This window comes from Thamnophis sirtalis, unplaced genomic scaffold (assembly GCF_051295495.1).
Source record: "Thamnophis sirtalis isolate CommonGarterSnake01/CBP01778 unplaced genomic scaffold, rThaSir2_p1.2 scaffold_7, whole genome shotgun sequence".
In the NCBI taxonomy this organism is placed as follows: Eukaryota; Metazoa; Chordata; class Lepidosauria; order Squamata; family Natricidae; genus Thamnophis; species Thamnophis sirtalis.
Genome location: NW_028261387.1, coordinates 96,031,185 through 96,057,814, shown reverse-complemented (window position 1 = coordinate 96,057,814; position 26,630 = coordinate 96,031,185). Strand labels below are relative to the sequence as shown.

General features: G+C 48.0%; 1 protein-coding gene across 1 annotated transcript in view; it reads left to right on the top strand.

Annotated features, from left to right (window-relative positions):
- RPRD1B (regulation of nuclear pre-mRNA domain containing 1B) overlaps positions 1–22,153 on the top strand; it is a 34,810-nt gene extending 12,657 nt beyond the window's left edge. The window contains exons 2-7 of the mRNA XM_087720675.1: positions 2,249–2,378; positions 5,989–6,122; positions 10,729–10,841; positions 14,971–15,097; positions 16,123–16,298; positions 21,296–22,153. Of these exons, the coding sequence (XP_087576801.1) occupies positions 2,249–2,378; positions 5,989–6,122; positions 10,729–10,841; positions 14,971–15,097; positions 16,123–16,298; positions 21,296–21,445 (830 nt within the window). The 3' untranslated portion in view covers positions 21,446–22,153. The remainder of the gene's footprint in view (positions 1–2,248; positions 2,379–5,988; positions 6,123–10,728; positions 10,842–14,970; positions 15,098–16,122; positions 16,299–21,295) is intronic.
- The last annotated feature ends 4,477 nt before the right edge of the window (positions 22,154–26,630 follow it).

The following is a 26,630-nucleotide window of genomic DNA, read 5'->3' as shown; positions in this document are numbered from 1 at the left end:
ATTGTTATGTTTGAGCCTCCAGTCCCCTCATCATCCTGGTTGCTCTTCTCTGCACTCTTTCCAGAGTCTCCACATCTTTTTTTATAGTGTGGCGACCAAAACTGGATGCAGGATTCTAAGGATGGTCTTACCAAAGTATTGAAAAAATGGTACTATCGCTTCTTGTAATCTTGATTCTATCTCTCTGTTGATGCAGTCGGACGGACGGGGACACACACACACACACACACACACACACACACACACACACACACACACACACACACAGATTTGGCACCAACCAGCAACACTGGCTGGGGAATAATGGGAGTTGAAATGCAAACCTCTTAAAGTTGCTTACATTTGAGAAACCCTGAGTTAGGATATTGAGACACGGTCAGTTAACAATCATTTCCCCCACCCCAAGAAAACGTTTATGGGCACAGGCTGAGTGACAGGCCTTCTTTGTGGCAGCCCCACCCCCTTTAAAATGTCCTCTTCCCCCTCCCTCTGCACCGTTCCTATCCTGCTTGGGTTCAGAAACAAACAAAATCCGTCGCATTCCAAATCGTTGTATTTGGTTCATTGCAAATGGTCCTCAGAGGTATAGGTTTTTTTTAAGTGAGTTGTTAAGTGAATCATGTTGTCGTTAAGCAAATCTAGCTCCCCCCCATTGCCTTTGTTTCTTGGAAGCTGGCTGGCCCAGTTGCAAATGGGGATCCTGCGATCTTGGCACACCGCAGCCATCGTAAATACATGCAGCGTTGCCCAGCAGGCGCCTGGATTTTGATTACGTGACCCTCGGGGTGCCGCAACTGTTGTCGGTGTGAGGAGTGGTTGTAAATCACTTCTCTCCCCCCCCCCAATCGCTATTGTAACTTTGGAAGGTCAGTCAATGAATGATTGCAAGCTGAAGGACAACCTGCCGTTCGCATAATTGTGGTTTTGAAAATTCGTCTTTGCAGATTTGGGCATCGTGTAAAGATGGTAAATAAATAAAGACTGTTATGACATCAGGTTAGCTGTTTTCATTTTCCTGGGCCTTTAAACTTTTCCTCTTTCGAAGGAGGCCGCGTGACGTTCTTGAACCTCTGTAATGTCACTCCAACTGCAGATCACGTTCCTGTTCAGATTTCACCACCACCCCCTCGGAGACCTTGGTTAAATCAAAGCCACAAGGCAGTCTGTTTCTGAGACGGTTTTTCTCTGTCCCCTCAATGTATTATGTAACAGAAACAGAGGTTAGAAATGAAGAAGATTAAGAGAATGATTAATCATATAATAAATGTTTTTCTGCTATGGATAAGCTAATGCCAATATTACTATGTGACCATTATCAACGATATGCATATTATGATTACTACTATGTTTATTACCTTTTTGTTATTCCAAACCAATTATACACAACACACTGTTCATATTGAGTTTTTTATGTTTATTAAATATATATATAGGTGACGAGCCGAAGGACAGAGAATGGAAGTAGTGATCTTCCTCCCATATTTGGGCATACCGGGGGTTGTAAAATCTAAATAGATACCTTTCACCCTGGCTGGCTGATAAGGAGTCGAGCTCTGTGGCTCAATGATTAACACATCTGCCTTAGAGGCAATACAGCACAGGCTCGATTCCCAGTAAGGGTATGGCTAGCTGATGAGAGCTAAATAGCTTGAAATAGATCTATACTAGTCTCCCTTTATTTATTTATCAGCACAAATATAACAGATGATAGATAGATAGATAGATAGATAGATAGATAGATAGATAGATAGATAGATGATAGATAGAGATAGAGATAGAGAGAGAGAGAGAGAGAGAGAGAGAGAATAATAGAGTTGGAAGGGACCTTGGAGGTCTTCTAGTCAAACATCCTGCTTAGGCAGGAAACCCTAAACCACTTCAGACAAAGGGTTATCCAATCTCTTCCTAAAAACCTCCAGTGTTGGGGCATTCACAACTTCTGGTGGCAAGTCGTTCCCCTGATTAATTGTTCTAACTATCAGGAAACCTCTCCTCAGTTCTAAGTTGCTTCTCTCCTTGATTAGTTCCCACCCATTGCTTCTTGTCCTGCCCTTTATCAATAAAACATATGTGGATGGATTCTAGGCCATCTCCTTTATCAGATTCCAGGCAGGAGATCAATACACGGTGGTTAAAAAAAAAAAAGAATACCACAGTTTCCAAACACCTGCAAATACGAGAAATCTGAGAGGCAAGTTCCAATGTCGTGTTACCTAGATATATTTTTTCCCTTCCTTTCCTTTGCCAGCCAAATCAAGTAGGAAACTGACTTTCCTATACTTGGCGAACGATGTCATCCAGAACAGTAAAAAGAAGGGACCCGAGTTTACGAAGGAATTCGAATCGGTGCTCGTGGATGCTTTTTCACATGTGGCCAGGTAGGTACCATGCCTTCCTGCCTTGTCTGTTCTGTGTGTCGTCGGCTGCTGGATGTCAGATTTGCCTCGGTGCCTTTCATGGAACGACTTCAACGGAAGGCAGCCTCAAGCTGCCTTCTCCTGCTGCTGAAATATCATGTCTCCTGTGTCCCAAAGGTGGTTTTTTCCAGAGGCAACTGGGCTTTCTCGTTCTTTCTTTGAAGACCTTTCTCTTCTCATCCAAGGAGCTTCTTCAGCTCTGCATCGACAGTGGGGAAGGGAAGGATTGATTATCCTTGCAGACAGCTGGTCCTTTGCATCCTTTTAGAGGGTCGTTGAGGCCACTTGGAGGTTTGCCTGTGTCCTCGGGGTCACCTGAGGGGTGCAAATGGTTCCTGTAGTCTGCAATTTTCCCCCCCTGGAAATCCATTCCTGTTCCAACCACATTCCCAGGGTCTTCATCCTCTCGAGTCCCGTTTTTGGCCTCCCCGGCTTCCAGAAGGTGGGTGGGGGCCGGTGGGTAGGCAGGGTGATGTGGGCAGGGCAGCGTCGTGGTCCCGCGTGGGCCAGATTAATGGCTTCTGCGGGCGTAGTTTGAGGCCCCCTGGTTTAAACATACCCTGGTACCTCAGTTCCCATGGTCGATTAATTCCGGAAGGAGCGCTGAATACCAAAAATGATGCGTGCCAATCAGATTTTTTCCCATAAGGAACAATGGAGTGAGTCACGAGGCAGCCCACACCGACAAGTTCCAGCTTGTGCGTTGCGTACCAAGCAACGGGTGAGCACCAGCACAACACTTTCATGTCAGAATTGCATTGAGTATCAAATTCGATGAGTTTCAAAGCGTTGAGTACCAAGGTGCCTTCTCTGTACTTGGGATAAACACTGGTCCAGTCAGCAAGAAAAATGTTAAAAAATTCGAACGGGAGACTTCCTGGGCCCCTACCTCTTTTTCTGCCATTTTGTTTCCCCTCTTTCTATGTTTTCCACATTTTAGATTAAAGCTCTTTTCCTTCCCAACTTCAATTAAGAGCAAGTGGTTAAGGTGCTGGCCTAGAAACCAGGAGATGGTGAGTTCTAGTCCCGCCTTAGGCATGAAAACCAGTTTGGGTGACTTTGGGCCAATCACCAGGAGATTGTGAGTTCTAGTCCCGCCTTAGGCAGAACACCTAGCTGGATGACTTTGGGCTGATCACCAGGAGATTGTGAGTTCTAGTCCTGCCTTAGGCATGAAAACCAGCTGGGTGACTTTGGGCCAATCACCAGGAGATGGGGAGTTCTAGTCCCGCCTTCGGCATGAAAGCCAATTGGGTGACTTTGGGCCAATCACCAGGCGATGGGGAGTTCTAGTCCCGCCTTCGGCATGAAAGCCAATTGGGTGACTTTGGGCCAATCACCAGGAGGAGTTCCACTCCCCGCCTTTAAGCCTTCAAGCCAGCTGGCTGATTTGGGGCCAATCACCAGGAGAGGGTGAGTTCTAGTCTAGATGGTGAGTGACCGCATCCCACTTGCACAATTCTTCTCCTGGGAAAGGCGCAGTGGCCGCCGCGGGTCCAGACGATGTCTCGGAGTATTTATAGCTTCATTCTTTGCGATGCAAAGAAATGTAATAAATTGCGGGAGAGCAGAGAAGAAAGACGCATTTGACGCAGGAAAAAGAACCCCCTAGAAGACAGCAATCGACACACAGCGGCTAAACCCTCTCGTGCCCACACAATGGCCGGGCGTCACAAAAGGCCTCGCTTCACACAACCGCACTTCAGTTCCCTTTCCGTGCACCGCCAAATATTTTCAGATCCTGGGCAAATTCGCCTCCTCGACACGTTTGGAGACTCGAGAACAGCGGCCGGATGCCTGGCAGCGCCAATCGTCCCCTCTAGAAATAGCCGTACGCCTCCTTCAGATCCCAGTTGGCAGTTCTGTGTCGTTATGTCAGATATTCCACAAGCCTCGTCTGTATCTGAACAGGCTTTTAAGAGAGGTCAGCATCCCAAGTGGTGGGGATTTATCAGATATTTCTCTCTCTCTCTCTTTCCCAGATTGTCTTTCTGCTTGACTCGTTCCATCTGTCACTGGGTGACTCTTCCCTCACTGTGGGGCAAGCTATAAACCGAGCGCCTCCGTGTTCTTTCCTGGCAGCTAATATATTACGAGCTAGTTAAAGACTCGTGTGACATTATTTAGAGGAGGAGGAGGAGGAGGAGGCCTTCCGCCTGGACGCTGTCTGAATTGAATTGAATTTATTAAATTTATAGGCCGCCCAATCCCGGAGGACTCCGGGCGGCTCATACAAAACAAGAAAAGAAAAAAATAAACAAAATAAAAATAAAGATTTAAAATTCTCCAACACACTTACGTTCTGATCAGGGCAGGACCCTACATAATAAGGTCAGCAGCCCCAGGCCTGCCGGAAAAGCCAGGTTTTAACAGCTTTTCTGAAGGCCATGAGGGTGGGTGAGGTCCGGACCTCTGTGGGATTCCACAGGGTCGGAGTGGCCACAGAGAAGGCCCTCCTCCGGGGGCCCCCCAGCCGACACTGTCCGGCTGACGGCGTCCTAAGGAGGCCCACCCTGTGGGATCTTATCGGCCGTTGGGAGGTATGGATCATGGGAAAGATGAGGAAAAGCAGGTTCTGGAAGGGGCTTCCCCAAGCAGGCACCTCCATATCTCTGGGGATTGTAGGCTGAGGATGGATGTCACCCAAGGCATCGAGAAGAGGGCTGCACGTTTACAGTTGGTCCTCGGCTTATGACCATAATTGCTGCTGCCAAACGAGACACGTTGAGTGAGCTTAGCCCCATTTTACAGACGGTTCTTGCCACGTTTTTCATGAATCCCTGCAGTTGTTATTGCAGTGTTTCTCAACCTTAGCAATTTGAAGATGTCTGGACTTCAACTCCCAGAATTCCCCAGCCAGCGAATGCATTCGCTGGCTGGGGAATTCTGGGAGTTGAAGTCCGGACATCTTCAAGTTGCCAAGGTTGAGAAACACTGTCTTAAGTGCTCTACCCCTCACAGAGGTGCCAAGTAATACACCCATAGCAAACAGAACTCCGAGGCAGGTAGATTCCTCAAAGGACAGTTTTATTTGGAGATAAATCTTACTGGCACAGGCTGGTGAAACCCCACTCTAAAGGTTCCCACAGTTTCCCACTAATGAAAAGTGAAAGTTTTTCCTCTGTTCCCAAACATTCAGCCCCATGGACCAATCAAGGTGCTCTCTGGTCGCTTGGGAACTTCACTCCTCCTCTCTCCAGCCAGCTGTGGGAATAATGACCTTGGTTCTCAGGAGGAAGTATTTTGTTTTGGCTACAAAACCCCAGCTCTCTCTCTCTTCCCCCCCTCCCTCTCCCTCAGCTCCAGGGTGGCATCCCTGAAGCAGCCTCCACGATGGCCTCGGTCAGGGCAGCTTCAGGGTTGACAAAGGGGGTTGGCAGATGAGAAGAGTAGGGTGGGTCGGGGGTCGGACCGGAAGACCTCCAAGGTCCCTTCCAGCCCTAGGACTTTATGGCACCCCCGTTTCCTTTTCCTGCCTTTGAAGCTTTGGGTCAGCGATTCCAAATATCACCCGGAATTAAATCGGAGCTCAACGCAGGCCTGACCCTCTGCCCTTCCTCCCCGCTTCCAGGGAGGCAGACGAAGGGTGCAAGAAGCCCTTGGAACGGCTGCTGAACATCTGGCAGGAGAGGAGCGTGTATGGCGGGGAGTTCATACAGCAGCTGAAACTGTCCATGGAGGACTCCAGTAGCCCCCAACCCAAAGGTAGGTCCAGCCCCCACTTTTTTTTCCCTCCAGGGAGACCTGGTCCTCCCAAGTGCGGGATGGAGTTATTGATCGATTTGATTGATTTTTTTTTTATTTTTAAAAAAAGATTTTATTGGTAAAAAGAAAATACAACATCCATAACTTGTAAAAAACAATACAACTACATTTCGAGATATTCCCATACTATCAAATCATATAAACATCAAAGGTTAGGTATCTTATTCCTTCCCTTCCTCTTCTCTTCCCTCATTTCTTCTTTTCCATACCCTTTTCTTCCCTCCCCCCTTCCTTCCTTCTCCCCTGCCTTCCCTCCTTTCTTTTCTCCTTTCCTCCTTTCCTTCCCCCTCCTTTCCCTCCCTCGATCCCCCCCTCCTTCTCACATACCTTCCCTCCTTAGCAATAGCAATAGCAATAGCAGTGGACTTATATACCGCTTCATAGGCCTTTCAGGCCTCTCTAAGCGGTTTACAGAGAGTCAGCATATTGCCCCCAACAATCTGGGTCCTCATTTTACCCACCTCGGAAGGATGGAAGGCTGAGTCAACCCTGAGCCGGTGAGATTTGAACCGCTGACCTGCTGATCTAGCAGTAGCCTGCAGTGCTGCATTTAACCACTGCGCCACCTTGGCTCCTTCCCTTCCTCTTTCCCTCCTCCTTCCTTTTCTCTTAATCTCCCTCCTTTCCTCCCTCCTTCCTTCCTTCCTTTCAACACTCCTTCTCTCTTTCTTTCCCTCCCTCTTTCCCTCTTTACTACCCTCTCTTCTTCCCTCCCTCCTTCCTCCCCCAGTTTCTTCTCTTTCTTCTCTCCTTCTTTCTTCCCACCTTTCCCTTCTCTTCTTTCTCTTCCTCCTCTTTATCCTTCCCCCATTGATTTAATGGATTTATAGGCCGCCCAATCCCGAAGGACTCCGGGCTGCTTACAGAAAATACATTTTAAAAAGGGAAGAGTTAAAAACGGAGGAAGAACACATTAAAAAAAATGACTTGCTTCCGCTTCTTAGGCCCCCCAAATCCAGGAACCTTCTTCGCAGGGAGCCGCTTCCGCAACAAACCCCTTTTGGGTTGAATCCAGCTTCACCGAGGAAGGAACGAAGGGAGACCAGGATATCGATCCCTTTCCAAGCTCTTTAGCTCTCGTCAGCCGGCTCTCCCCTTCTGGGATTCGAACCCGGCTAGCTGACGAGAGCTAAGTAGTTTGGAAATAGATGGATATCCTGGTCTCCCTTCATTCCTTTCTGGGTGAAATAGAAATCCAGCCCCAGGGAAGGCCCTGCTGCGCTCAGTTTCCAGATTGCAGGTAGTCCTCGAGTTACAACAGCCCGTTTAGTGACCGTTCAAAGCTGCGGCGACACTGAGGGGAGCGACCCACGGCCCCCTTTCACCCACTGTTTGGTATGTGAGTGACTTATGACTGTTTCCCGCAATTATGACCGTCGCAGTACAGGTAGTCCTCGCCTTACGGCCCAAGTGCCAAAAAGGGAGCATTTCGCACCCACGAATGCACGCTTGTTGGGGGCCACAGCCAGGAAGAGGAGCTGCCCGGGTGGACATGTGCCCGCTGGGAAATGGAACTTCTACTTTCCCGCCTGCACAAGCGTGTCTTCTGGTTCCTGCCGCACATGCGCGTGCCCTGATCAGCTGGCTGGCGCGCATGGGCACGCTGGGAAACGGGAGACCAGGCACCCACAAAGGCCAGGTGATCGTCATGTGGCAGCCCAGAAACTCAGAAGAGGAACCGGCGACACGGCTCCATGCGCCACTTGGGGCACGCGTGCCATGGTTTGCTATCACGGGCATAAGGTTTCCTGCTTTGGGCCAGGGTTGGACTAGAGAGCCTCCAGGGTCCCTTCCAGCCCTGGGATTCTACAATTTCCCTGCATCTCAACATCGATATCAGGCAAGGAAGCCTGTGCGGGTAACAAATAGCAATAGCAGTTAGCAATAGCAGTTAGACTTATATACTGCTTCATAGGGCTTTCAGCCCTCTCTAAGCGGTTTACAGAGTCAGCCTATTGCCCCCAACAACAATCCGGGTCCTCATTTTACCCACCTCGGAAGGATGGAAGGCTGAGTCAACCAGGAACGAACTCCTGGCAGTGAGCAGAGTTAACCTGCAATATTGCAGATAGATGGATGGATGGATGGATGGATGGATGGATGGATGGATGGATGGATGGATGGATGGATAGATAGATAGATAGCAATAGCAGTTAGACTTATATACCGCTTCATAGGGCTTTCAGCCCTCTCTAAGCGGTTTACAGAGTCAGCCTATCGCCCCCAACAACAATCCGGGTCCTCATTTCACCCACTTGGGAAGGATGGAAGGCTGAGTCAACCTTGAGCCGGTGAGATTTGAACCACTGAACTGCAGATAACAGTCAGCTGAAGTGGCTGCAGTACTGCACCCTAACCACTGCGCCACCTTGGCTCCAACAGTGGTTTTGGGGATGTGACTAGACTAGTGATGGGCCCTTGACGGGGGGGTGGATCACTTCTCGGCTCTCCTTTGACCTTCAGTGATTCTCCATCCTGAAGCAGCACATCTCACATCTGGCTGCGTGGATTAGAATTCCCTTTGCAATCCAGCACGGACCTGGGGGTGGGGGTGGGGGGAGGAGGACACCAGGTTGGTCCAGAAGGACACCTGAGATGCGAAAGAACCCTTAGCAGACGTCTCCTCCTCCTCCTCCTCCTCCTCCTCCTCCTCTTCCTCTACCAGTGCTCGAGAGAGAGCCTGGCCTTAGAACACCTGGCCTTCCCTGCTTGCTGGGTGAAAGAGGAAGCTGTAGAAGGCAGCCAGGAACACCGAATCTTTTTGTAGGAGGTGGCAGCCGATGCCCCCTGGGCCAGCTCGTGCTTCGCCTTCCCTTGGTGCTGCCAGCTGCTGCTGCTGCTGCGGCGGCTTCTCTGCCAGGCCTGGTTCCTGGCATCCCTTCTCCTACAGCTGCCAGCCATCTGCCTCCAGCTTGACACCTGCCAAAAAGCCTCCAGATTCTCATGCAGGTCGTGTGGTTTATTTGGGGGAGGGGAGGGAGGACGGATGGGGGTTGCATCCTGGCTGATCTGAGGCTTTGAATAATGACCGGAGGGCTCCCTGGAATGGCCAGCGCCTGCTGCGTGTCTTGTGGGGAAAATCCCAGGTAGCTGCGGTCACAATTAGAATGGGATGGGATGGAATAAAATGGGATGGGATGGGATAGAATAGAATAGAATAGAATGAAGGAGAATAGAATAACGGGATGAGAATGGGATGGAATGGAATAGAGAATATGGAATGGAATAGAAAGAATAGAATAGAATAGAAGGAGAATAGAATAATGGGATGAGAATGGGATGGAATGGAATGGGATGGGATAGGATAGAATAGAATAGAATGTAGGAGAATAGAATAATGGGATGAGAATGGGATGGAATGGAATGGGATGGGATAGGATAGAATAGAATAGAATGAAGGAGAATAGAATAACGGGATGAGAATGGGATGGAATGGAATAGAGAATATGGAATGGAATAGAAAGAATAGAATAGAATAGAAGGAGAATAGAATAATGGGATGAGAATGGGATGGAATGGAATGGGATGGGATAGGATAGAATAGAATAGAATGTAGGAGAATAGAATAATGGGATGAGAATGGGATGGAATGGAATGGGATGGGATAGGATAGAATAGAATAGAATGAAGGAGAATAGAATAACGGGATGAGAATGGGATGGAATGGAATAGAGAATATGGAATGGAATAGAAAGAATAGAATAGAATAGAAGGAGAATAGAATAATGGGATGAGAATGGGATGGAATGGAATGGGATAGAAAGAATAGAATAGAATAGAATGAAGGAGAATAGAATAATGGGATGAGAATGGGATGGGATGGAATAGAGAATATGGAATGGAATAGAAAGAATAGAATAGAATAGAATGAAGGAGACTAGAATAATGGGATGGAATAGAGAATATGGGATGGGATAGAATAGAATAGAATGAAGGAGAATAGAATAATGGGATGAGAATGGGATGGAATGGAATAGAGAATATGGAATGGAATAGGAGGGGAGGGGAGAGGATAGAAAGAATAGAATAGAACAGTGATGGGTAACCTTTTTTGGCTCGGGTTCTGAAAGCGTTCGCCGATACCCATAATTCAATCCCCCATTGTGCGTTTCCCGTGCATGCACACATGACCCTCCTTGTTGCCCTCCCCCATGCATGCATGCACGACCCCCCGCCCTCCTGAAACCTGGGGAGGCCAAAATGGCTGGCTGGGGAATTCTGGGAGTTGAAGTCCAGACATCTTCAAGTGGCCAAGGTTGAGAAACACTGGTATAAGGGGACCCTGGGCCCTTTTCAGCTTGTAGGTTGGGGGGTGTGTGTGTCTGTGTGTGTGCAATGCAGTGTTGAAGGGGGCCCAGAGGAGCAGAATTGTTCTGGGGTGGGGCACATGGCGTGTCCTGGGCAATCGGTTACCTTGCAGGTCTCCCAGCCCCGTGGCCAAGGAGCTGTTTGAGGTCGGCCTTCCATTTTTGTGTGCCGGTGGCTTCTTTCTCAGCTCTGCCCATCTTCAAGTTGCAAAGGCGAAACGCCCCTTTTCCCTTCTCAGTTACAGAGGAGAAGAAGTCCCTGAAGAGGACGTTTCAGCAGATGCAGGAGGAGGAGGACGACGACTACCCTGGCAGCTACTCTCCACAGGACGCCAACGCTGGGCCCCTTCTGGTACGCGGGCAGGAGACAGAGCCACAGGCAGCCACCAGGGGGAGCCCTTCACATGCGCGGCAGGGCAGAGGAGCGGATCTCCTTCCTTTCCTTCCTCCTCCTCCCCCTGTCTCTCTCTCCTGCACTCCCATGCCCATCATTCTCAGCCAGGATTGCAGCTGATGGGGAGCAAGGGGAGTTGTCTGGAGACCCCTGGAAGGCCCCCCCGGGGGCTGAGGAGAAAGTGTTTTATTTGCTCAAAGCCCCCTGGCCCTTCATTGAAGAGTTATTGCATGACGTCTCTCCACACTCCAGATAGACAGACAGAGAAGGTAGGGGTTTAGAGAGAGAGGTGGTAAATCAAAGCTAAATGGAGATGGAGATAAATAGAATAGATAGTCACTCACTCAGCAGAGGTAGGAAATTAACGGTAGAGATTATAGAGATAAAACAGAGGTCAGACATAGATGATAAGATAGATGATTGATAGGTGATGGATGGATGGATGGATGGATGGATGGATGGATGGATAGATAGATAGATAGATAGATGATTGATAGATAGATAGATAGATAGATAGATAGATAGATAGATAGATAGATAGATATTGGATACAGATTAGATAAATAGAGATAGAGATTAGATAGAGAGAGATATTATATAAAGAGACAGACAGAATAGATGGATGGTAGATGATAGAGATAGATAGATAGATAGATAGATAGATAGATAGATAGATAGATAGATAGATAGATAGATAGATAGATAGAGATTGGATACAGATTAAATAAAGAGAGATAGAGATTAGATAGAGAGATATATAAAGAGACAGACAGACAGAATAGATGGATGGTAGATGATAGATAGATAGATAGATAGATAGATAGATAGATAGATAGATAGATAGATAGATAGATAGATAGATGATAGATAGATAGATAGATAGAGATTGGATACCGATTAGACAAAGAGATAGAGACTAGATAGAGATTAGATAGAGATATTATATAAAGAGACAGACAGACAGAATAGATGGATGGTAGATGATAGATAGATAGATAGATAGATAGATAGATGATAGATAGATAGATAGATAGAGAGAGAGAGAGAGAGAGAGAGAGAGATATTGGATACCGATTAGACAAAGAGATAGAGACTAGATAGAGATTAGATAGAGATATTATATAAAGAGACAGACAGACAGAATAGATGGATGGTAGATGATAGATAGATAGATAGATAGATAGATAGATAGATAGATAGATAGATAGATAGATAGATAGATAGATGATATAAATGGATGGATAGATGAGAGAGAGAGAAATAGTGATAGATACAGTTATAGAAATAGGTAGGTAGAAAGGTAGGTAAGTTTTATTTTTTGATTAAATTTTTATGCCATCTTTCCTATGTGATTACATAAGATGATAGATAGAAATAGATATATAGATACATTGGTAGATGAGACAGAGAGAGAGAGAGAGAGAGACTTGATAGGGAGATGGAAATAGATAAGGTAGGTGATTAGAAACAGATCAATGTGTGTCTCCAATATCCGGCCCTTGCAGAGCAGCCCTTCCGAAGGCCTGGAGGACCTCACAGCAGGTGGCCCAGGTGCCCAGCAGAAGGAAAAGGGGAACCTGCCACCAGCAGGGTGTGATGGGGATTCTGGGGGGCAGGTTCCCCTTTTCCTTCTGCTGGGCACCTGGGCCACCTGCTGTGAGGTCCTCCAGGCCTTCGGAGGGGCTGCTCTGCAAGAGCCAGATGTGTTCGAATGGTGGGCAGCTGCCACCTGGGTGAGCGGGGAGGGCAGTGGAACCTCATCTCTGGAATCTCTCCGAAATCACAGAGGCGGGAATTGCAAGACCTGGGCAGAGAAGCCCAGTGATCTCCTGGTTCCTTGCCTGCTTGCCTGCCTTCCCTGGAAAATATGTGGCACTTTGCAGAGCCTTTCTCCCCCGCCCCTGGGGGTCTCGTGGCCCGTCTCCCCTTAAAAGACCCTAAAAGGCCCTTTCGTTAATGAGGAGAGAGGCTTCATCCCCCTGCTCCCTCTTGGAGGGGGCCTCTTGGGCTTCCTGGGATGGCGCCTCGGCCTTAAATTCCATTGATTCCACCAAGGAGGAGACTCCGCAGATGTGGGGCTTCAAAGGGATGCCGTGCGAGTGATGGATCTGTCCGCAGGAGGAGATCTCTGGAAAGCACCGGCCTTCCTTTGAACTTCCCAGGCAGGCATCTGGCAGACACCCCGGAAAATGTTCCCCCTGTGGCCACGGGGCCTCTGGGCTCTTGGGGAGGAAGCCAACGCTCCCGAACAGGCAGGCCGGCGAAGGCTCCCTCATCGCTTGCCAAGTGGGTGGAATATTAAGAACTTTTGAGAAAGTAATTGAGGAGATCAACCCTTCTTTAAATATGACAATTCTGGGTTTTTCCCCCCTTGCCTTTCACGTGTACAAGTAGCCTCAACTTACAACCATTCATTTAGAGTCTTCTTTTAATGACCCCCGTAGTCCCTTGCGTCTGGTAGAGTTGGGGCAACTGGATGGCTAGCAGAGGGTTTTAATGGCCAGATGCCCTTCCTGTCGCCAATGCGGAGTTTAGTTCAGCAGATATACTCTCATTGGGCCCAGAGAGAGAGAAATATCCGCCTCTACCTAGGATCGAACCCACAGCCTCCTGATGGTGAGGCCAGAGGTCCCCCTCTAGGCCACCTCTGCACCACTCGTTTCGAGCTGCAGTGGTGCTGTAAAAAAGCGACTTTAACGCTCAGTCCTCGTACTTACAACCATTGCCAGGTCTCCCATAATCCCATGATCCAAATCCAGGCCACCGGCTTGTACTTAGGATGGGGGCAGGGTCCCATGGTCCCCGCTTATGACCTTCCCAGCCAGCATCCGACAGGCAAACCAGTGGGGGCGGCTGGACTCACTTGATGACCGTAGGATTCACTTAATGGAAAAGAAAGCCAGGAGGCCGTAAATTCTAGTCCTGCTTCAGCCTCGAAAGCCAGCTGGGCGACTTTCCTCCCCACTCTCTCAGCCCAGCCCACCTCACAGGGTTGTTGTTGTTGTGGGGAATAGAGGGCAGGAAGGAAGAATATTAGTTACGTTGGCCCCCTTGAGTTATTTATAAAAATAATACTAAATAAATGAATAACAATTAGGGCAAAGAGTCATCCAGCTTGTCATGACTCACTTAAGAGCCGCCTTGTTGAGCCGTGGTAATTCTGGGCCCGATTTTGGTCGTAAGCTGAGTCAGTCCCAAAGAAGCGACTAAGGAAGCCCCAAGCGGCATTTTTAAACCTCCCTGGTTCCTCCCTGGGAGGAAGGTTTTAGCGAGAGTCGACCTGGGCACCCCTTCCAAGCTTCACGGGGCTTGGCTGAGGGTCACCTGGGCAGGTAAACATGCAGGCGGGGAGAGAGGCCTGTCCCCCTCCTGACAGGGAGAAGAATGAACCAGTGGAACAGCCTGCCTCCGGAGGTTGTGGGTTCTCCATCACGGGGGCCATTTCTCCGGAATGGCATAGGGCAGGGGTCTCCAAACTTGGCAGCTTTAAGACTTGTGGGCTTCAACTCCCAGAATTCAAAAGAAAGGAAGAGGAAGAGAGGAAGGAAAGAAGGAAGGAAAACTGAAAAGGAAAGAAAAAGGAAAGGAGGGAAGGAAGAAAAGAAAGAGAAAGAAAGATGGAAGGGAAGGAAGAAAGACTCCCAGAATTCAAAAGAAAGGAAGAGGAAGAGAGGAAGGAAAGAAGGAAGGAAAACAGAAAAGGAAAGAAAAAGGAAGGGAAGGAAGGAAGAAAAGAAAGAGAAAGAAAGATGGAAGGGAAGGAAGAAAGACTCCCAGAATCCTGACAATTAACGTCCACAGGTCTTAAACTTTGGAGACCCCCTGCTCTAGGCTCTCCTGCCTGAGCAAAGTGTTGGGCTAGAAGACCTCCAAGGTCCCTTCCATCTTTATTGCTCTGATAATCCAGTACCTGCGCGGGCAGCCTAGGGCGCTCCGGACAATACCAGCCAAACAGTTGACCCTCTGTGGCCACCTTTGTTCCTCCGGACAGCCAGTGCCCGCAGGGTGGGTGGTGCTTTGGGGGAGGCGGTGGGGTGACTCTCTGGGGAAGCCACAGTGGGCCTCTTGTTCTGTCTCCCCCGGGCAGGCGGAGGACTTGATCAAAGCCCTTCAAGACTTGGAGAACGCCGCCTCGGGCGATGCCACCGTGCGGCAGAAGATCGCTTCTCTTCCCCAGGAGGTTCAGGATGTGTCCCTGCTGGAGAAGATCACAGGTGAGCCTCTGCTCAGAAGGGCCAAAGACGGCCGGCTGGGAGAAACCTCAGTAGACGTGGAAAGGTTCTGGGTGTGTTAAGAGTTCCAGTGGGAAGGTGAATGGGATAAGTCAGAGGTGGAGAACCACGGCCCCTTTAAGACTTACGGACTTCAACTCCCAGAATTCCTGGCTCGGGTATTCTGGGAGTTGAAGTCCACAAGTCATAAAAGGACCAAAATATCCCCACTCCGGGTATTAAGTAGTCCTCAGCTTAACCGACAGTTTGGAATTCCAATGGCCCTTGAAGAAGCCACAGCCTCAACTCATCTTTAATAATAACGGTTGAAAATTGTCTGTCAGGGTTCCAAATAGCATCCAAAATTAAATCAGAGTCCGAGGCAAAAGTGTTACTCAAAAGTTCCAATTTATGAAGAGAGCCACGTTGGCACATCTGGGAGAACCCAAATCTGAAAGCTTCCCGGTTTCCCCCACCCAGTTGGAAATTCAAGATCTTGCCCCCACACCCACAAGTCCATCCCACGGTCCAATCTCCCACTGCCATGCTGGCAGCTTCCACCCATCCAGTTCCGGTCAGGTGCAGAGATGCAAAGACAAAGGATGACCTTGGTTTTCTAGAAAGAATGTTGTTATGGCTACATAGCATCTACCTCTGTACAATCCCATTTTCCCATTTTCCCACAATAGAAAAAGGCATAGTAGAAGAATAGAGGTCCCTTGCCTGCAATCTCCCTCCCCAGGATCACACGATCGCAATTTGGACACCTGGCAACTGGGCCCCCATTTACAACCGGTTGTGGTGTTGCGTCATATTGTAATTGCAATTTAGCACCTTTCCTTGCCCATTTCCAGAAGAAGAAAAATCCCACGAGGGAAACTGGGCAAAACTCACTTAACCAATGGTCTCCTTTCGGGCTCTCATGAGTTGAGGACTACCCGTGCTGTGTGGTTGTTGGTGTGTAGAGAAGGGCGGCCACTGCGGTGTGGCCCCCTTACTGTAAGGCGCTTAACCTCTCCCGTGCGCAGACAAAGAAGCGGCGGAGCGGCTCTCGAAGACGGTGGACGAGGCGTGTTTGCTGCTGGCGGAGTACAACGGGCGGCTAGCCGCAGAACTGGAAGACCGGCGCCAGCTGGCACGCATGCTGATTGAATACACGCAGGCGCAGAAGGACGTGCTGACGGAGAAGGAGAAGAAGCTAGAGGTGAGCCCCGGGCTGTCCTGACCCCCCCCCCAACACCCCCAACCCTTAAATCAAAGAGTTTCTTTTATCAGGAGCGCCAGCAGCCCCGGCAAAGAGTTTCTCTCTCGGGCTAACAAGTCCGTCCGTCCGCCTTTTTTTTTTTCCGCGATAGAAAATTTTTTATTTTTCCATTTTCATAGCATATAATCACATGTATAGTATTACATAGTCAATATCATGTTGTATTATTAGGTGCAGAACCAAGTTACTCTCTACCACTGTAAAGTCAGTACATATACCTAGTAAAAATAACTGAGGAGTAAACTTTATCCTTCTTTTAAAGATATTTTGCATAATTTTTATCCAAAATGCCTTAACCTTTTGGCAATAGCAATAGCAATAGCAGTTCGACTTATATACCGCTTCATAGGCCTTTCAGGCCTCTCTAAGTGGTTTACAGAGAGTCAGCATATCGCCCCCAACAACAATCTGGGTCCTCATTTTACCCACCTCGGAAGGATGGAAGGCTGAGTCAACCCTGAGCCGGTGAGATTTGAACCGCTGAACTGCTGATCTAGCAGTAGCCTGCAGTGCTGCATTTAACCACTGCGCCACCTTGGCAGGTCCACCATATATGGAAATACGTAGCATCGAGAGAACCACACCTCCAACATTTAGGCTGTACGTTCGGATACATAGAAGCCAACTTTTTAGGATCTAAATGCCATCTATAGAACATCTTATGAAAATTTTCTCTCAGGTTTTGAGCTTGCGTAAATTTCACATTTGTTACCCAAATTATTGGTTCTTCAATATTTTGAGCCCACTTTATCATGCAATCTTTAACTAATTCTGTTTCCGAATCTATCTGTATTAATACATTATATATCCTCTTTATATGCATTAAACTTTGATCTCTTATTTGTTTAAACAAATTATCCTCAACTTGGACAAAACCAATTTTTTTATCTATTTTCCACCTGGCCTGTAATTGCCCATACTGGAACCATGTTTGAACTACCTTCTCCTCTTTTAATACCTCTAAAGGTTTTAGTTGTAGTACCCCCCCCTTTCATGTTGTATTATTAAGTACTTTAATAAGCAGAGCTGGCTGGAGAATCCTGGGAGTTGAAGTCCACAAGTCTTAAAGTTGCCAAGTTTGGGAACCACTGAAATAGGGCATAGTCCACTTACCCCAGGCCTCCCTTAGCAACCGAAATGCTGAGCTCAATCCTGGCCATAACACGAGGGCTACTTGTGGCTAAAGAATGGCAGGAAAGCTCCCAGCACACCTCCCAGCGTGAGGGCAGAGCCTTTGTGGCATTTCAGGAAGGAAGGAGGAAACGGAGGAAGGGAAAGGAAGGGAAGGAAGGAAGGAAGGAAGAGGGGGAAGGAGGGAGGGAGATGGAGAAAGAGAGCTGGCTGGGGGATCCTTGGAGTTGAACTCCACCTGTCTTAAAGTTGCCAAGGTTAAAAAAAGGCCTTTATGAGATGAGGGGGAAGCCCCCGACGTGCCCTTACAGGGGAAGCCAGGGGGTGGGGTGGGGGGGCCTGCCCTCCAACAGAGAGAGGATTCCAATGGAGCCAAGACCCGACCCCCCCCCAATGAAAGACTTGCTAGCATTTGAGAAGCTCCTCTCCTCCTCCTGCCTGATTTCCCCCTCCGTCCTCTTGGCTTTGGGACATGGAAAAGCAGTCAATTCCCCCTGCCTCCCTCCTTTATCCTCTGTCTTTTCCCCCCTCCTTCCCTTCCTCTTCCTCCCTCCCTCCTTTTCCTTCCTTCCCTCCTCCCTCTCTTTTTCCTTCCTTCCTTCTTCTCTGCCTCTTTCTTTCCTTCCTTTTTCTTCATTCTTTCTTCCTCCCTTTCTCCTCCTTCCTTCATTCCTTTCCTCCCTCCCTTTCTCTTCCTCCCTCCCTCCCTCCCTCCCTCTCCTTTCCTTCTCTTCCTTTTTCTTCATTCTTTCTTCCTCCCTTTCTCCTCCTTCCTTCATTCCTTTCCTCCCTCCCTTTCTCTCCCCCCCTCCCTCCCTCCCTCTCCTTTCCTTCTTTTCCTTTTTCTTCATTCTTTCTTCCTCCCTTTCTCCTTCGTCCTTCCTTCATTCCTCTCCTCCCTCCCTTTCTCTTCCTCCCTCCCTCCTTTCCTCTCTGCCTCCTTTCCTTCCTGCCTGCCTCCCCTCCCCTCCCTGCCCCAGTGCAGCTTCCATCTTGGCTTTGGGCCTGGGCTCCTGTCTCGAAAGCCACTTTCAGAGAGAGAATAATGTGTAATCTCTGCTGTATCTTCCTTCCCCCCCCCACTTTTCAGAGAGTCTTAAAGGGGCATTTTCCTCCCCCCCCCCCCAAAAAAAGGCAACTGGGCTTTATTTTTCTTTGAAGATGTTTTGCTTCTCATCCAAGAAGCTTCTTCAGTTCTGAAGCTTCTTGTTTTCTAGGGGGGAAAAAAACAAAAAGTCCAGCTGCCTTTGGGGTGGGAGGTGGTGGGGTGGGGGGGAAGCACCTTTGGGGCAACCATGGCCTGGAGGATTGAGAATCTCCAGAGATGTTTGAAGAGATTCCTCCTATCCCAAATAAAACTCCAGATTCAACGCTTAACTCATTCCTCTTCTGTCTGCTCCGTGTGTGTGTCTGTCTGTCTGTGTTGGAAACCCTTGACTCGGAACCCTTGGCATTTCCTGTCTTGCCTTTGCCACCCTCTGGCCGGGCTCCCGGCTGCAGCCAGAATAGAACTGGGCAGATGACTGGGGAACTCTTTCGGCTGCAAGGGCTATAAATAGTTTGAGAGCTGCCATTAATAGATGTATTTTAGCCCACAGGAAGCCTCTGTGTGTGTGTGTGTGTGTCTGAAGGATAAGTGCTTCTTGGAAAGTATTATTTCCCCAAAGCAGCCACTTTATACGGCCCTATTTTATTAGTGATTTATTGGTATGTTATGCTGCTAATTTGAAGAAAGAGAGGGTCCTATCTGTTTGTCTGTCTGTCTGCCTGCCTGCCTGTCTATCCATCCATGCATCTATAATCTCTATCTATCTATCTATCTATCTATCTATCTATCTATCTATCTATCTATCTATCTATCTATCTATCTATCTATCTATCTATCTATCCATCTACCCCTCTCTATCTCTCTTATTTATCTCTATCTATGTATCTACGTATCTATCTATCTATCTATCTATCTATCTATCTATCTATCTATCTATCTATCTATCTATCTATCATCTATCTGTCTGTCTGTCTGTCTATCCATCCATGCATCTATAATATCTATCTATCTATCTATCTATCTATCTATCTATCTATCTATCTATCTATCTATCTATCTATCTATCTATCTATCTACCCATCTACCCCTCTCTATCTCTCTTATTTATCTCTATCTATGTATCTACGTATCTACGTATCTACGTATCTATCTATCTATCTATCTATCTATCTATCTATCTATCTATCTATCTATCTATCTATCTATCTATCTATCTATCATCTGTCTGTCTGTCTGTCTGTCTATCCATCCATGCATCTATAATATCTATCTATCTATCTATCTATCTATCTATCTATCTATCTATCTATCTATCTATCTATCTATCTATCTACCCATCTACCCCTCTCTATCTCTCGTATTTATCTCTATGTACCTATCTATCTATCTATCTATCTATCTATCTATCTATCTTCCTTCCTTCCTTCCTTCCTTCCTTCCTTTCTTCCTTCTTTTCTTTCCTTCTTTCCATCTACCTTATTTCTCTTTCTTTTCCTTCTTTTCTTTCCTTCCTTCCTTCCTTCCTTCCTTCCTTCTCCTATCCTGTGCAGAGGTCTTTTGTGGCTGCCCCATCCCTCCCTTAACATCCCCATAGCTGTGCTAAGAGGGCAGATCAGCGCTTCCCTGAGCCGCAGGCCTTCCTTCAGACAGCTGGGCAGGCTCACGACTCTTGTGCGTGGTTTATTTATTTATTTATTTATTTATTTATTTATTTATTTATTTATTTATTTGACACATTTATATGCCGCCCACTCCCGAAGGACTCCGAGCGGCTTACAAAAATAAGAAAAAAAAAACACATAACGAAACACATAACGAAAGAAACAGTTTAAAAACAGCAACACCTCATACATTCATTCTAATCGGGGCTGGACCTCAACAGTGAGGTCAACAGCCCCAGGCCTGATGTGATGGCCACACCTGTGCTGTGCTGTGGGTTGATACTGTTGTGCTTGGGGGCCATTTTACAGCTTTATTTATTTATTAAGGCATTTCAGGTGCCTGCTCAGTTCTCTCGTGGAAACTCCAGGCGCCTCAGAGAAGTAAAATCCCGGCACAAAACTCAACGACCCCCCCCCTCCTGGTGACCACCATCAACCCAGCCCCTCAGTTGGGCTCCGTATCTCCCTGGGGTCTCCAGACCCGCAGACGGAATCCCATCCTCAGGGCCTTTCCAGAGAGAGTGAAGGTGGGGCCCGACCTTATCTTAGCAGGGATGAAGTTCCACAGGGAAGAAACCCCCTGTCAGTCTTCCAAACAGCACCCAAAAGTAAATCAGAGTCCGAGGCAAAGGATTCCTCAAAGTTCCCATTGATGAAGAGAGCCATGTTGGCACATCTGGGGAAACCCGAATCTGAAAGCTTCCTGGTTTCCCCCACCCCCAATTGAAAGTTCAAGGTCTTTCCCCCACGCCCACAAGTCCATCCCATGGTCCAATCTCCCACTGCCACACTGGCAGCTTCCACCCATCCAGTTCCGGTCAGGTGCAGAGGCAAAGGATGACCTTGGCTTTCTAGAAAGGATGTTGTTATGGCTACATAGCATCTAACTCCATACAATCCCGTTTTCCCACCATAGAAAATGCCTAGCAGAAGAATAGAAAGTGTGTCAGGCCAAAGTCCCAAAAGGAAAAGATGGCTGCAGGCCTGACAAGAGTCTCTTTTTTGAGGGAGGTGGCCAGTTCGGAACTTCCCCCAAGGTCCAGACAGGTGAGGAAATGAACGGGTCAATGAACGGATGTCCTCTTTCTCCCTCGCAGGAATACAAGCAGAAACTCGCCCGAGTGACCCAGGTGCGCAAAGAGCTGAAGTCCCACATCCAAAGCCTGCCGGACCTCTCGCTTCTGCCCAACGTCACAGGGGGGCTGGCGCCCCTCCCCTCCGCAGGGGACCTTTTCTCTACTGACTAGGACACAAAACAGGGCGGGGGGGAGGCTCTGCCTTACCTGCCCCGGCACCAGACCCCCCCCTTTCGTCCGGATGGATGGATCCTCGCGGGAAGCTGAGCTCGGAAGGGGCGGGCGGAAGGACCCCGCCCTGCACCCATCTCCACCGGGGCTGGTGCCCGATAATCGGGTGACAAGGGGGGGGGGGAAGAAAGGCGGGCAGCGAAGGATACCGCCTCTTGTTTTTGGGGAGGGGCACTTCCGGCAGTCACAAATCATGTGTGCCCAGAGCCTTCGAAGAATTTTTTTGAGTTCCGTATTGGTTTTATTTTTCTTCTCCTGTATTTGACACAGAGAAACCAAGCAAAAACCGGATTGTTTTGAGGGGGGGGGGTTTGTCAGGGTCGATGTTGGGGTGGGGGAGGGGGACCACGACCTGTGAGTCAGGAACGGCAGAGGCAGCTGCTTGACGGATCGGCCCAGGGGAACTTCCGCCCGTCTTCACTGGGACACCCAGATCACCTTCTCGCCCTCCCCCCGAATCAGCTTGGGTGGCCCCCTTTCCCTGCTTTCAGCCCTGGGACTTGGGGTCAGCGAAAGCCCCTCCCGTCCCCCCTCCCCACTTTCCCAGGTCTCTCCTTCCACAGGGTAAGCGCAGGAAGGTTCGAATTGGTGGGCTTCAGTAAAGTGTCTCCCCTCCTCTGAATCTCCAAAGCTGTGAGACTTTGCCAGTGAATTGGAATTGGAATTGGAATTTGCTTTATTTGTATGCCGCCCTTTTCCCTGAGGGGACTCAGGGCGGCTCCCTTCCCAGTTCCCCCTCCCCCCCAGCCAGTCTGCAGGAAGGACAGGAATAGTCAATGCTGCCCCCTTGCAACGCACAGAGCCCATGGCCCTGGATCTACCCCCTAGGTCGGGCTGTCCTCTGTATGCGGCCCCTTTCCATTTTGCAACGCGGCCAACGTAGAAATGAAAGGATTCATTTTGCCGTCAGATTCAGGGGGTCTTTTCTGCTCCTCTCTGCATATTTGGTGGCCCCTAGGAGTCATCCTCTCCACTCTTCTTCAGAGGGAGGGTCTCCCAACCGTGGCAACTTTGAACACTCGTGGACTTCAACTCCCAGAATTCCCCCCGGCACAAATGCCTTCCTTTTCATGCGTGGCCCGCTTACTCTTTTGCATTCCTTCCTTCTGCAATCTCTCCGCTCTAAGGAACGGCTGGCTGGGGAATTCTGGCAGTTGAAGTCCCACCCGTTTTAAAAGTGGCCCAGGCTGGAGACCCCTGCTTTAGAAGGCTTTCGACCCAATCCCTTGGCTCTCAGTACGTGGAAGGGTCGGGCTTTTTGCTGGGTCCCCATAGCCACTCTATCCCCCCCCCCAAATCCCTTTCTCAGGGTGGCCGATTTGGGCCGTGGGTCCCCCCATCTCCTCCGTCAGCCCAATTTGGCAGATGTGCCCCCCCCCCGGACCTCTTGTGGAGGAAGCACAACTTCCAGGGGTCTTTTGCATCTGGAAGCAAGTGGAGCTGATCCCCTTTGTAGACCCCCCCCCCACAGCAGTGAAGAGCCCCCTCCTCTTTGGTGCAGGCGGATGTGCAAGTGAGCATTTCCGAATTGCAGCGTCCCCCCTTCCAATCCATCCCCAGATTTTTTCCATCCTTGGTTTCCACGGTCGTTGAAATCCACTTGATTTTCGAGGTCGAGGCGGGACCTGTGACGAAGACCCCCTCCCCCAAGAGCCTCTGCACTGTGGTCTTTTGGCTCGGATCTGATCTGTCCCCCCCCTCTCCTTCCCCCCACGAGGCATTTTCTTAAACCTGTACATGAATCGATTTAGAGATTTAGAGGGACAGGCTGTCCTTTTAGCCGCGGTATATTCTGAAATGTCTCATAAATATATTTTTGAATAAAGTGGGTGTCACTCGGTGGGCAAGAAGCTGGCTACCTTGCGTCGTTTTTCCCTCCCCCCCCCCTCCTGGAGCCAAACAGACCCCCCCGAGGTGAAGCAATAACAGGTTTTTCAAAATCTAAAGCAAGAATTTTGGCAACTTAAAACACCTGTGGACTTCGACTCCCAGAATTCCCCAGCCAGTTAAAATGGGTGGACTTCAACTCCCAGGATGCCCCAGGCAGTTAAAATGGGTGGGCTTCGACTCCCAGAATTCCCCAGGCAGTTAAAATGGGTGGACTTCAACTCCCAGGATGCCCCAGGCAGTTAAAATGGGTGGGCTTCGACTCCCAGAATTCCCCAGGCAGTTAAAATGGGTGGACTTCAACTCCCAGGATGCCCCAGGCAGTTAAAATGGGTGGGCTTCGACTCCCAGAATTCCCCAGGCAGTTAAAATGGGTGGACTTCAACTCCCAGGATGCCCCAGGCAGTTAAAATGGGTGGGCTTCGACTCCCAGAATTCCCCAGGCAGTTAAAATGGGTGGACTTCAACTCCCAGGATGCCCCAGGCAGTTAAAATGGGTGGACTTCAACTCCCAGGATGCCCCAGGTTTTGGGAGTGGAGGTCCACCCAGCATAAAGGTATTTTTTTCCCAAAAGGCAAATGGACTTTATTGACGTTTCCTTTGAAAATGTTTTCCCTTCTCATCCAAGAAGCTTCTTCGGTTCTCCAAGAAAGTCCAGTTTCTTTTGGAAAAAGAGCAGCTCTGGGACAAAATCTCTGCTCTGTTTTAAAAAAGAAGAAAAAGGGGGAAATAACTTTAACAATAATATAGATACAACATATAATGCAGTGTTTCTCAACCTTGGCAACTTGAAGATGTCCGGACTTCAACTCCCAGAATTCCCCAGCAGTGGTTAGGACAGTGTTTCTCAACCTTGTCAACTTGAAGATGTCCGGACTTCAACTCCCAGAATTCCCCAGCCAGCATTCGCTGGCTGGGGAATTCTGGGAGTTGAAGTCCGGACATCTTCAAGTTGACAAGGTTGAGAAACACTGATATAATGAACCGTTTCAGGAACTAGGTATAGTCTAGTGAAAAGAAGGAGTAGGGGGTGACATGATGGCATCTTCCAATATTTGGGGGGCTGCCAGAAAGGGGAGGGGAGGTCGGCCTCTTCTCCAAAGCCCCGGAGGGCAGGACAAGAAAGAATGGATGGGAACTGATCAAGGAGAGAATCAACCTGGAACTAAGGAGAAGCTTCCTGATAGTGGGGAACAATTAGCCCGTGGAACAGCTCAACACCAGAAGTTGTGGCTGCTCCCATCAGTGGAGGCTTTTAAGAAGAGACTGGAGAATTCTGGGAGTTGAAGTCCACAAGTTACCAAGGTTGGACACTTTGAAATTCAGTTTTTGGGTGATCTTGTACTGACAGCGTTGACACTGGTGGGAAGATGGACCAGCACAGGTGGTCCTCGAGATACGACCATGATGGAGCCTGCCCATTAATTTATTGCAGCCGTTAAGTGAGGCGCGTGATTGACTCGCTTAGGGACCGCTGTCCCTGTCCTCCCCTTGCACCCCGCAGGTATTCGATTGCTCCGTTTTCTTTCAGCTATTTTATCCCCGTGTTAGATCCTGTAACAGGCAGGCCTCGATTTACAGCCACAGTGGAGCCCCAGGCTTGTTGCTAAGCGAGACATTTGTTAAAGTGAATTTTGCTCCATCTTAACGACCTTTCTTTTAAGTGAGCCACGTGGTCGTTTAGTGAATTCTGGATCCCCCCATCGACTTTGATTGTCAGGCGGTCACCAAAGGGGATCACGTGACACACACACCCCAGGACACCGTGACCGTCATAAATGTGAGTCAGTTGTCAAGCGTCAAACTTTGATCACGTGACCACGTAAAACCACCATAGATCATTTCTTCCCTTTTTAACCCTGGATGCTCTGAACTGGGAAGCAAGTCGAGGATTCTGCCTATTTTACATTTATTTCCTTGGATGGGGTCCTCAGGGGAATCGAGGTAGGGCTGAACTCCTGCTCTGCCCCATCGCAGAGTAGAAACAGATCCTATTTCATCTCTGTTCCAGCTGCCCATCTAATCTCTATCAATCATATCTGTCTGTCATCTATCAGCCATTTGTATCTATTTTATCATCTCTTATCTTTCACCTTATATTATCATCTCTATCATCTATTTACGTATCTCTATCATATCTATCCTCTCTCTCTCTCTCATCTATCTATCTTATCTATCTATCATCTACCATCCATCTATTCTGTCTTGTCTGTCTCTTTATATAATATCTCTCTCTATCTAATCTCTCTCTCCCTCTTTATCTAATCTGTATCCAATATCTATCTATCTATCTATCTATCTATCTATCTATCTATCTATCTATCTATCTATCTATCTATCTATCTATCTATCTTATCTATCTATCATCTACCATCCATCTATTCTGTCTTGTCTGTCTCTTTATATAATATCTCTCTCTATCTAATCTCTCTCTCCCTCTTTATCTAATCTGTATCCAATATCTATCTATCTATCTATCTATCTATCTATCTATCTATCTATCTATCTATCTATCTATCTATCTATCTATCTATCTATCTATCTATCTATCTTTCTATCTATCTTTCTATCTATCTATCTATCTATCTATCTATCTATCTATCTATATCTTTCTATCTATCTAATATATTGATCTAATTTATCTCCATCTATCTAATCTGTAATTATCTATATCATCTGCCTATTTCTATCTACCTAATCTCTAATCATGTCTGTCTGTCTGTCTGTCTATTATCTATCTATCTATCTATCTATCTATCTATCTATCTATCTATCTATCTATCTATCTATCTATATCATATCATTTACCTATCATCTACCTACCTTATCTACATACTTATCTATCTATCTATCTATCTATCTATCTATCTATCTATCTATCTATCTATCTAATCAATCATCTATGTCTGGTTATCTATCATCCATCCATCCATCCATCCATCCATCCATCTATCTATGTAACTATGTATGTATCTATCTTTATCTATCTATCTATCTATCTATCTATCTATCTATCTATCTATCTATCTATCTAATCATCTATGTCTGTCTGCCCGCCTGTTTGGTTATCCATCCATCCATCCATCCACCCACCCACCCACCCACCCACCCCACCCACCTACCTACCTATCTCTATCTATCTATCTATCTATCTATCTATCTATCTATCTCTATCTATCTATCTATCTATCTATCTATCTATCTATCTACCTACCTACCTACCTACCTACCTACCTA